The sequence below is a fragment of the Balaenoptera borealis genome, assembly GCF_965194805.1.
Source record: "Balaenoptera borealis genome assembly, chromosome: 4".
Classification (NCBI taxonomy): Eukaryota; Metazoa; Chordata; class Mammalia; order Artiodactyla; family Balaenopteridae; genus Balaenoptera; species Balaenoptera borealis.
Genome location: NC_138861.1, coordinates 58,833,565 through 58,846,405, shown reverse-complemented (window position 1 = coordinate 58,846,405; position 12,841 = coordinate 58,833,565). Strand labels below are relative to the sequence as shown.

The 12,841-nt window shown below is 41.1% G+C and overlaps 1 protein-coding gene and 1 long non-coding RNA gene across 3 annotated transcripts in view; one reads left to right on the top strand and one right to left on the bottom strand.

Moving 5' to 3' along the window:
• LOC309627963 overlaps positions 1-12,841 on the top strand; it is a 59,055-nt gene that overhangs the window by 25,845 nt on the left and 20,369 nt on the right. The gene's annotated exons all lie outside the window — the stretch shown is intronic.
• PPEF2 (protein phosphatase with EF-hand domain 2) overlaps positions 6,584-12,841 on the bottom strand; it is a 36,550-nt gene continuing 30,292 nt past the window's right edge. Inside the window, exon 16 of the mRNA XM_082390177.1 lies at positions 6,584-12,492. Within this exon, the coding sequence (XP_082246303.1) occupies positions 12,290-12,492 (203 nt within the window). The 3' untranslated portion in view covers positions 6,584-12,289. The remainder of the gene's footprint in view (positions 12,493-12,841) is intronic.

Sequence of the window (12,841 nt, the reverse complement as noted above, 5' to 3'; positions counted from 1 at the left end):
GCAGTTCAGGCTAAATCACTGGATTAGAGTCATGATTTTGCTATTTCTTCCTAGAGCGATTTAAAAATTCCTTTTAAATTAAAACTCCCTTGAAACCAACCCCCCCCATTAATTCACTATGCTAATTGATAAAGGAAATTTTCTCTGAGCCTTGAGTGTGCAAATAGGACTTGCCCGCAGAACACAGAGCCTGAAGGGTGTAAACAGCAAACAGTGAGGGCCCCTGAAGAAGGAGCCAGAGCAACTGCTTCCCAGGAAACTGATTAGAGTGAGAAGGGCCTGATGTGAGCCTGTGACTATGCTATCTAGACTCAAGGAAGGAACTCGGAGTTCAGCCATTGACACGCCAAGCCCCACTACAACCAACCAATCCTGAACTGACAAGCCAAGGACTTGTTGAAACTGACCCATCGTGTTACCTTGTGAAGCTTTGTGGCTTTTGCCTTTATAAGCCCCACCCTTGCCTTTGGTTGGAGAGATGGTCTTCAGGGGCTCCTCTCCACAATATATTCCTATACATAGTAACCCCCCAGGGCTCTAACTCATCCTCTCTGAGTTATTTTGAAGCCTCAGAGTCCTTGTTTACCTTTAATCACAAAGAAGGGGCAGGGGGAAAACAACACATACTTCATTTGCTGAGTTTTAACTGTTTTCACAAGATATGTCAGACAGATATAAATGTGAATTCATTAGTATACTTGGTCTCTCAGGTAATGAATCAGGCAAGGTAAACACATGGGTCATATGTATTCACTAAAATATCTGAACTTTTCTCCAGATTGTACTCACTGATGGAAATCCAGACTTTTCTGGAGTAATGCAATAAGAAAATGAAAAGTTTTCCAGGAAGCACAGTGTGTTGGTTTTCTATGCTGTGAAACAAATTACCACAAACGGAGTGGATTAAAACAACACACATTTATTATCTCACAGTTTCTGTGGGTCAAGAGTCTGGGCACAGCTTTACTGGATCTTCAGCTCAGGGTCTCACAAGCTTGCAGTCAGGGTGTTGGCCAGGAGGCCTTCTCACTGGGAGGCTCAACTACATCTGGAAGAAGCTGCTTCCAAGCTAAGTCAGGTTGTTTGCAAAATTTATTTCCTTGTATGAGTGAAGGCCCTGGCTTTTCATAGCCACCAGTTGGAAGCTGTCTGCAGATCCTACAGGACACCCAAAGTTCCGTGCCATGTGGGTTCCCTCAACATGGCTGCTTGTTTCCGCAAGCCAGCAAAGAGAATCTCCTGTTCCATTCTACTAACATAGGATTTTATATAATGTAATATAATCACAGGAGTAACACCCCATCACCTTTGCCGTATCCTATTGATCAAAAGCAAGTCACAGGTCCTGCCTGCAACTCATGGAGAGGGGAAACACACAAAGGTGTGGCCACCAGGAGGCAGGATATCACTGGGGGCCGGGCTCACCTCAGGGTGTGTTTGCCAAACAAGAAAAGAGGGCAGGAGAAACAGGGATTGTTTATAGTCAAACCAAACAAACCTAGTTTGTCCTGAAAAAACTGGAAAGGACAGTGGATGGAGCCAGGGATCGAGGGTTCTGGTCTTGGTTGTGTCATTAACTAGATTACATACCCAGCTGGACCTCAATTTCCTTACTTTATAAATGAGGTAGGGCAGATGCTAATCAAAGAAATGCATATTAAAGTAGCAAGGAAGCACCATTGTTCACCTTTAGCAAAAATTAGAAATGACTGTACTCCAAGCTCGTGAGTTTTTAGTGAAACAACTATGCTTCATCCTGGAAGGCAATCTGTCATTAAAATGTTCATACCTGTGATGATTAATGTTATGTGTCAACTTGGCCATGGGGTGCCAAGATATTTGGTTAAATATTATTTCTGGGTATATCTGTGAGGGTGTTTCTGAATGAGATTAACATCTGAATCAGTAGACCGAGTAAAGCATATTGCCCTCCCCAATGTGGGTGGGCCTCATCCAATTCATTTAAGTCCTGAATAGAATAAAAGGCTGAGCTCTTTGACAGGCTCCCAGATGCCCCAGTGCCCCGCGCCCCCGCCACCGGGTCCGCAGGCCAGTCCGGTCACTGGGATACGCCAGGTGGGCAGCCTCAGCTCTGGCCCACCAAGAGAGGCCCGGTAACCTTGGCCCAGCTCCGGGTTTGAATCCGCCTTCTCCACTGGCTGGCTCTGTGACCTTGGGCCGGGCCCCTCTCCTGAGTCCAGGTGACTCGTTGGGACGAGAATGACCCTCCTTGTGGGATAGGTGGTTCCGGAGGGCGCCTGGAAAGCGCTGGCCCGGGCCGCCGTCGGGTGGGGGACCGCCCTGGGCACAGGGGCTGCCGCGAACCGGCAGACCTTGCCGTTAGCTTATAAACCCTGGCCCGGAGGCGCCCTTCCGAGCTCGCCCTCTCCCTGAGGTCCCGTGCAGCCATCGCCCGGCCTCCCGGTGCCTTGTGACCCTGCACGGTCCCAGGGCGGTCCAGCCATTTCTCACGACCTCGCAATCACCTCACTGCACAGGCCATGAACCCCGTCAGACCCTCCCGGGCCTTCCAGTGGGGCCGCTCCATCTGGACCCTCCTTCCTGGGCCCCTTGCCCATCATCAGCAAGCCCCAGAGCACAGGGTGATACAGTCAAGAGTCCCTCTGGTGCCTGGGGACAGGAGCAGCCTCTCTGAGGAGGTGAGCTGAACCAGAGCCAATCACCGTCAGAGCAAAGGACTTTTCAGCAGTGCGAGACTCAAGCAGGGGAAAGCTCATCATGTCCCAGGAGCCAACAAAAGCAAGCCTCTCTACACTGGGATTCATCGTGTTTCAAGTACTCAGCAGCCACATGTGGCTCATGGCAACCGTATTAGACAGCAACCTATAATTTTTTACTCAGAAACAAAAATATCACACAAGAATGAAGATAGCGGAGTAGAAGGACGTGCTCTCACTCCCTCTTGTGAGAACACCAGAATCACAACTAGCTGCTGGACAATCACCGACAGGAAGACACTGGAACTCACCAAAAAAGATACCCCACATCCAAAGACAAAGGAGAAGCCACAGTGAGACAGTAGGAGTGGCGCAATCACAGTAAAATCAAATCCCATAACTGCTCGGTGGGTGACTCACAGACTGGAGAACACTTATACCACAGAAGTCCACCCACTGGAGTGAAGGTTCTGAGCCCCACGTTAGGCTTCCCAACCTGGGGGTCTGGCAATGGGAGGAGGAATTCCTAGAGAATCAGTCTTTGAAGGTTAGTGGGAATTGATTCCAGGACTTTGACAGCACTGGGGGAAACAGAGACTCCACTCTTGGAGGGCACACACAAAGTAGTGTGTGCATTGGGACCCAGGGGAAGGAGCAGTGACCCCAGGGGAGACTGAACCAGACCTACCTGCTAGTGTTGGAGGGTCTCCTGCAAAGGTGGGGGTGGCTGTGTCTCACCATGAGGACAAGGACACTGGCAGCAGAAGTTCTGGGAAGTACTCCTTGGCGTGAGCCCTCCCAGAGTCCGCCATTAGCCCCAACAAAGATCCCAGGTAGGCTCCAGTGTTGGGTCGCCTCAGGCCAAACAACCAACAGGGAGGGAACCCAGCCCCACCCATCAGCAGACAAGTGGATTAAAGTTTTACTGAGCTCTGCCCACCAGAGCAACACCCAGCTCTACCCACCACCAGTCCCTCAAATCATGAAACTTGCACAAGCCTCTTAGATAGCTGCATCGACCAGAGGGCAGACAGCAGAAGCAAGAGGAACTACAATCCTGCAGCCTGTGGAAAAAAACCACATTCACAGAAAGATAGACAAGATGAAAAGGCAGAGGGCTATGTACCAGATGAAGGAACAACATAAAACTCCAGAAAAACAACTAAATGAAGTGGAGATAGGCAATCTTCCAGGAAAAGAATACAGAAAAATGACAGTGAAGATGATCCGGGACCTTGGAAAAAGAACGGAGGCAAAGATCAAGAAGATGCAAGAAATGTTTAACAAAGACCTAGAAGAATTAAAGAACAAACAAACAGAGATGAACAATACAGTAACTGAAATGAAAAATACACTAGAAGGAATCAATAGAAGAATAACTGAGACAGAAGAACGGATAAGTGACCTGGAAGACAGAATGGTGGAATGCACTGCTGCAGAACAGAATAAAGAAAAAAGAATGAAAAGAAATGAAGACAGCCTAAGAGACCTCTGGGACAACATTAAACGCAACAATGTTTGCATTATAGGGGTCCCAGAAGGCGAAGAGACAGAGAAAGGACCAGAGAAAATATTTGAAGAGATTATAGTTGAAAACTTCCCTAACATTGGAAAGGAAATAGCCATCCAAGTCCAGGAAGTGCAGGGAGTCCCATACAGGATAAACCCAAGGAGAAACACACCGAGACACATAGTAATCAAATCGGCAAAAATTAAAGACAAAGAAAAATTATTGAAAGCAGCAAGGGAAAAATGACAAATAAGATACAAGGGAACTCCCATAAGGTTAACAGCTGATTTCTCAGCAGAAACTCTACAAGACAGAAGGGAGTGGCATGATATACTTAAAGTGATGAAAGGGAAGAATCTACAACCAAGATTACTCTACCCAGCAAGGATCTCATTCAGATTTGATGGAGAAATCAAAAGCTTTACAGACAAGCAAAAGATAAGAGAATTCAGCACCACCAAACCAGCTCTACAACAAATGCTAAAGGAACTTCTCTAACTGGGAAACACAAGAGAAGAAAAGGACCTACAAAAACAACCCCAAAACAATTAAGAAAATGGTCATAGGAACATACATATTGATAATTACCTTAAACGTGAATGCATTAAATGCTTCAACCAAAAGACACAGGCTTGTTAAATGGATACAAAAACAAGACCCATATATATGCTGTCTACAAGAGACCCACTTCAGAGCTAGGGATACATACAGACTGAAAGTGAGGGGATGGAAAAAGGTATTCCATGCAAATGGAAATCAAAAGAAAGCTGGAGTAGCAATACTCATATCAGATAAAATAGACTCTAAAATAAAGAATGTTACAAGAGACAAGGAAGGACACTACATAATGATCAAGGGATCAATCCAAGAAGATGATATAACAATTATAAATATATATGCACCCAACATAGGAGCACCTCAATACATAAGGCAACTGCTAACAGCTCTAAAAGAGGATATCGACAGTAACACAATAATAGTGGGGGACTTTAACACCTCACTGACACCAATGGACAGATCATCCAAAATGAAAATAAATAAGAAAACAGAAGCTTTAAGTGACACAACAGACCAGGTAGATTTAATTGATATTTATAGGACATTCCATCCAAAAACAGCAGATTACACTTTCTTCTCAAGTGTGCATGGAACATTCTCCAGGATAGATCACATCTTGGGTCACAAATCAAGCCTCAGTAAATTTAAGAAAATTGAAATCATATCAAGCATCTTTTCTGACCACAATGCTATGAGATTAGAAATCAATTACAGGGAAAAAAATGTAAAAAACACAAACACATGGAGGCTAAACAATACGTTACAAAATAACCAAGAGATCACTAAAGAAATCAAAGAGGAAATCAAAAAATACCTAGAGACAAATGACAATGAAAACACGATGATCCAAAACCTATGGGATGCAGCAAAAGCAGTTTTAAGAGGGAAGTTTATAGCTCTACAAGCCTACCTAAAGAAACAAGAAAAATCTCAAATAAACCATCTAACCTTACACCTAAAGGAACTAGAGAAAGAAGAACAAACAAAACCCAAAGTTAGCAGAAGGAAAGAAATCATTAAGATCAGAGCAGAAATAAATGAAATAGAAACAAAGAAAACAATAGCAAAGATCAATAAAACTAAAAGCTGGTTCTTTGAGAAGATAAACAAAACTGATAAACCATTAGCCAGGCTCATCAAGAAAGAGAGGGAGAGGACTCAAATCAAGAAAATTAGAAGTTACAACAGACACCGCAGAAATACAAAGCATCCTGAGACACTACTACAAGCAACTCTATGCCAATAAAATGGACAACCTGGAAGAAATGGACAAATTCTTAAAAAGGTATAACCTTCCAAGACTGAACCAGGAAGAAACAGAAAATATGAACAGACCAATCACAAGTAATGAAATTGAAACTGTGATTAAAAACCTTCTAACAAACAAAAGTCCAGGTCCAGATGGCTTCACAGGTGAATTCTTTCAAACATTTAGAGAAGAGCTAACACCCATCCTTCTCAAACTCTTCCAAAAAATTGCAGAGGAAGGAACACTCCCAAACTCATTCTATGAGGCCACCATCACCCGGATACCAAAACCAGACAAAGATACTACAAAAAAAGAAAATTACAGACCAATATCACTGATGAATATAGATGCAAAAATCCTCAACAAAATACTAGCAAACAGAATCCAACAGCACATTAAAAGGATCATACACCATGATCAAGTGGGATTTATCCCAGGGATGCAAGGATTCTTCAATATATGCAAATCAATCAATGTGATACACCATATTAACAAATTGAAGAAAAAAAACCTTATGATCATCTCAATAGATGCAGAAAATGCTTTTGACAAAATTCAACACTGATTTATGATAAAAACTCCAGAAAGTGGGCGTAGAGGGAATCTACCTCAACATAATAAAGGCCATATACGACAAACCCACAGCAAACATCATTCTCAATGGTGAAAAACTGAAAGCATTTCCTCTAAGATCAGGAACGAGACAAGGATGTCCACTCTCACCACTATTATTCAACATAGTTTTGGAAGTCCTAGCCATGGCAATCAGAGAAGTAAAAGAAATAAAAGGAATCCAAATTGGAAAAGAAGAAGTAAAACTGTCACTGTTTGCAGATGACATGATACTATACATAGGGAATCCTAAAGATGCCACCAGAAAGCTACTAGAGCTAATCAATGAATATGGTAAAGTTGCAGGATACAAAATTAATGCACAGAAATCTCTTGCATTCCTATATACTAATGATGAAAAATCTGAAAGAGAAATTAAGGAAACATTCCCATTTACCATTGCAACAAAAAGAATAAAATACCTAGGAATAAACCTACCTAGGGAGACAAAAGACCTGTATGCAGCAAACTATAAGACACTGATGAAGGAAGTTAAAGATGATACCAACAGATGGAGAGATATACCATGTTCTTGGATTGGAAGAATCAATATTGTGAAAATGAGTATACTACCCAAAGCAATCTGCAGATTCAATGCAATCCCTATCAAATTACCAATGGCATTTTTTACGGAACTAGAACAAAGAATCTTAAAATTTGTTGGAGACACATAAGACCCTGTATAGCCAAAGCAGTCTTGAGGGAAAAAAATGGAGCTGGAGGAATCAGACTCCCTGGCTTCAGACTACACTACAAAGCTACAGTCCTCAAGACAATATGGTACTGGTACAAAAACAGAAAAACATAGATTAATGGAACAAGATAGAAAGCCCAGAGATAAACCCACACACCTATGGTCAACTAATCTATGACAAAGGAGGCAAGGATACACAATGGGGAAAAGACAGCCTCTTCAATAAGTGGTGCTGGGAAAACTGGACAGCTACATGTAAAAGAATGAAATTAGAACACTCCCTAACACCATAAACAAAAATAAACTCAAAATGGATTAGAGAGCTAAATGTAAGACTGGACACTATAAAACTCTTAGAGGAAAACATAGGAAGAACACTCTTGGACATAAATCCGAGCAACATCTTTTTTGATCCACTTCCTAGGGTAATGGAAATAAAAACAAAAATAAACAAACGGGACCTAATGAAACTTCAAAGCTTTTGCACAGCAAAGGAAACCATAAACAAGACGAAAAGACAACCCTAAGAATGGGAGAAAATATTTGCAAACGAATCAATGGACAAAGGATTAATCTCCAAAATATACAAACAGCTCATGCAGCTCAATATTAAAGAAACAAACAACCCAATCCAAAAATGGGCAGAAGATCTAAATAGACATTTCTCCAAAGAAGACACACAGATGGCCAAGAAGCACATGAAAATCTGCTCAACATCACTAATTATTAGAGAAATGCAAATCAAAACTACAATGAGGTATCACCTCACACCGGTTAGAATGGGCATCATCAGAAAATCTACAAACAACAAATGCTGGAGAGGGTGTGGAGAAAAGGGAACCTTCTTGCACTGTTGGTGGGAATGTAAATTGATACAGCCACTATGGAGAACAGTATGGAGGTTCCTTAAAAAACTAAAAATAGAATTACCATATGATCCAGCAATCCCACTACTGGGCATATACCCAGACAAAACCATAAGTCAAAAAGACACATGCACCCCAATGTTCACTGCAGCACTATTTACAATAGCCAGGTCATGGAAGCAACCTACATGCCCATCGACAGACGAATGGATAAAGAAGATGTGGTACATATATACAATGGAATATTACTCAGCCATAAAAAGGAACGAAATTGGGCCATTTGTTGAGACGTGGATGGATCTAGAGACTGTCATACAGAGTGAAGTAAGTCAGAAAGAGAAAAACAAATATTGTATATTAACGCATGTATGTGGAACCTAGAAAAATGGTACAGATGAACCGGTTTGCAGGGCAGAAGTTGAGACACAGATGTAGAGAACAAACCTATGGACACCAACGGGGGAAAGCTGCGGGGGGGTGGGGTGGGGATGGTGGTGTGCTGAATTGGGCGATTGGGATTGACATGTATACACTGATGTCTATAAAATTGATGACTAATAAGAACCTGCTGTATAAAAAAATAAAATTAAAAAAAAAAAGGCTGAGTAAGAAAAAATTCTTTCTCTCTGCTTGACAGTCTTTAAGCTGGAATATCGGTCTTCTCCTGCCTTCAGACTCAGACTGGAACCACACCATCAATTCTCTGGGGTCTCCAGCTTGCTGACTGCAGATCTTGGGACTTCTCAGCAGCCATAATCACATGAGCCTTACAGTAAATCTTTTTATAGACTAATCCAACATTTGACAAAGTAGTCTCATTCCTGGGAGTCTAGCCTAAGAAAATGTATAATTCAAGAGCTTTTTATGAAACAAGCTATATGCACAAAGTTATTAACCATAGTGTTATTTATAATAATTAAAAACTGGAAACAATACACATGTTTAACAATTGGAGCATGGCTGAATAGATTATATTACATCTGTTTGAAATTATGCAGCCATTAAAGGAATAATCATTAAGAGTATGTAGCAACACAGCTGTCAATTTATAAAAAAGCAGGACATTAAATTATATAAACATTTTAGTTTTAACAAGAAAAAGTACATAATGAAAAGAATCCATATGTTTGGGTCATGGGATTACACAAACAATTTTTCACAACTTTCCTTTACCAATAAGACATTGTAAAAACAATAAATAGAAGGTATACAATGAAAACAATGAAGGGGTTGAATTATCAGTGGTTCTTAACTGGGATAGACTTCAGAATTTTAAAATACTTATACCTGGGTCCTACCTTGTGAAAATTCTGAGGTGGGATAGGGCACCTATGTATTTAAAAATACGCAGAAACACTCTAACCTCAACCCCACCCCCAAATACACAGGTGATTTTTTTTTTTATTGAAGTATAGTTGATTTATAATGTGTTAATTTCTGCTGTACAGCAAAGTAACTCAGCTATACACATATATACATTCTTTTTTATATTCTTTTCCATTACGGTTTATCCCAGGATACTGAATATAGTTACCTGTGCTATACAATAGGACCTTGTTGTTTATCAATTCTATATGTAATAGTTTGCATCTACTAACCCCAAACTCGCAGTCCATCCCTCCCCTTCTCTCTCACCCCTTTGGCAACCACAAGTCTGTTCTCTGTATCTGTGATTCTGTTTCTGTTTCATAGATAGGTTCATTTGTGCCATATTTTAGATTCCACATATAAGTGATATCATATGGTATTTGTCTTTCTCTTTCTGACTTACTTCACTTAGTATGATAATCTCTAGTTGCATCCATGTTGCTGCAAATGGCATTATTTCCCTCTTCTTTATGGCTGAGTAGTATTCCATTGTATATATGTACCACATCTTCTTTATCCATTCATCTGTCGATGGACATTTAGGTTGTTTCCATGTCTTGGCTATTGTGAATAATGCTGCTATGAACATAGGGGTGCATGTATCTTTTTGAATTATAGTTTTGTCTGGATATATGCCCAGGGAGTGGGATTGCTGGATCATATGGTAATTCTATTTTTAGTTTTCTGAGGCACCTCCATACTGTTTTCCATAGTGGCTGCACCAACTTACATTCCCACCAACAGTGTAGGAGTGTTCCCTTTTCTCCACACCCTCTCCAGCATTTGTTATTTGTAGACTTGCTAAAGAACCACTTTAGCAAGCACCACTCACTAAAGAAACTGTCGTTTTTTCATTTTATATCCTTGTCTCCTTTGTCAAAGATTAATTGACCATAGGTGTGTGGGTTTATTTCTGGGGTCTCTATTCTGTACCATTGATCCATATGTCTGTTTTTGTGCCAATACCGCACTGTTTTGATTACTGTAGCTTTGTAGTATTGTTTGAAGTCTGGGAGGGTTATGCCTCCTCCTTTGCTCTTTTTTTTTCTTAATTTTTATTTATTTATTTATTTATTTATTTATGGCTGCGTTGGGTCTTCATTGCTTCATGAGGGCTTTTCTCTAGTTGCAGCGAGCGGGGGCTACTCTTCGTTGCAGTGTGTGGGCTTCTCATTGCAGTGGCTTCTCTCGTTGTGGAGCACGGGCTCTAGGAGCATGAGCTTCAGTAGTTGTGGCATGCAGGCTCAGTAGTTGTGGCTCACGGGCTCTAGAGCACAGGCTCAGTAGCTGTGGCACACGGGTTTAGTTGCTCCACGGCATGTGGGATATTCCTGGACCAGGGCTCAAACCCGTGTCCCCCACATTGGCAGGCGGGTTCTTAACCACTGCGCCACCAGGGAAGCCTCCTCCTTTGTTCTTTTTCCTTAGGATTGCTTTGGCAATTCTGGGTCTTTATGGTTCCATATAAATTTTAGGATTATTTGTTTTAGTTCTGTGAAAAACGTCATGGGTAATTTGATAGGGATCACATTAAATCTGTAGATTGCTTTGGGTAGTATGGCCATTTTAACAATATTAATTCTTCCAGGCCAAAAGCATGGGGTATCTTTCATTTGTTTGAATCATCTTTAATTTCCTTTATTAATGTTTTATAGTTCTCAGCATATCAGTCTTTCACCTCCTTGGTCGGGTTTATTCCTAAGTATTTTATTTTATATTTTGGTGTGATTTTAAAACGTATTGTTTTTTTACATTCCCTTTCTGATATTTCATTGCTGGTGTAAAGAAATGCAATCAATTTCTGTATGTTATTCTTGTATCCTGCTACCTTGCTGAATTCATTGATCAGTTCCAGTAGTTTTTGTGTGGAGTCTTTAGGGTTTTCTGTATATGGTATCATGTCATCTGCATATAATGACAATTTTACCTCTTTCCTTCCAATCTGGATACCTTTTATTTCTTTTCTGATTGCTCTGGCTATGACTTCCAATACTATGTTGAACAGAAGTGTTGAGAGTGGGCATCCTTGTCTCGTTCCAGATTTTCGCAGTAAGTCTTTCAGCTTTTCACCGTTGAGTATTATATTGGCTGTAGGTTTGTCATAAAGCTTTTATTATGTTGAAATATGTTCCTTCTATACCCATTTTGGTAAGAGTTTTTATCATGAATGAATGTTGAATTTTGTCAGATGTTTCTTCTGTATGTATTGAGATGATTATGTGGTTTTTGTCTTTTCTTTTGTTGATGTGGTGTATCACATTGATTTGCATATGTTGAACGAACCTTGTTAACTTGGGATGAATCCCACTTGGTCGTGGTGTGTGATCTTTTTTATGTGTTGCTGGATTCAGTTTGATAATTTTTTTGAGAATTTTTGCATCTATATTCATCAAAGATATTGGCCTGTAATTTTCTTTTTTGGTGGTATCTTTGTCTGGTTTTGGTATCAGGATGATGGTGGCTTCATAGAATGTATTTGGGAGTGTTCCCTCTTCAATCTTTTGGAAGACTTTGAGAAGGATTGGTAAAAGTTCTTCGTATGTTTGATAGAATTCACCTGAATACACAGGTGATTCTGATGCATACTGGTAGGCAAATTCTCAGCATAAAGTTCCACAAAGCTATGGAGAATAAGGGAGATATTCCCACAGTGCGCTCAGCATTGCTTACGAGGCACCTCGGACGATGGGGACCAGACTGGCCTTAGTGTATATCTGGGCTGCTGCAGTCACTGTTATTAGTGTTTGTGGCTTGTCAGCAATCTGATGCATATCCCTTTGAGCAGGATTGCTCCACAAGGCGGAAGGCCTCCAGGAACTCATTGATGTCAATGTGGCCATCCTTGTTGAAGTCAATGCTCCGGGCAAGGTCACAGATGCAGTCGTCTGTGACATCAATGTTCATATGAGAGCTGAACAGCTTCCAAGTCTGCCTGAACTCGTCCAGTGAAATGAACCCTTACCAGAGAAAGCAAGTCACTTTAGTGAGTCAGTCTAGTTTTCAGTGCTCATTTCCTCTGACGTTCTTGCAAGGACACCTGCTCCCTGCTGTTAAACAAAGACACCCAAGGCCTAGTATCCACTTTAAAACTCACAAGAGGATAGCACTGAACCACTTAATCAGTGGTTCTGAGCAGGAAGCAATAGTGTTCCTCTTCTTATAGGGACATTTAGAAATGTTTTGAGACATTTTTGATTGTCATGACTGGGGTGGGGGTAGGGTGTTACTGCATCTAGTAGGTAAAGGCCAGGGATGTTACTAAACACCCTAAAATGTACAGGATGGGCACCAAAACAAAGAATTACT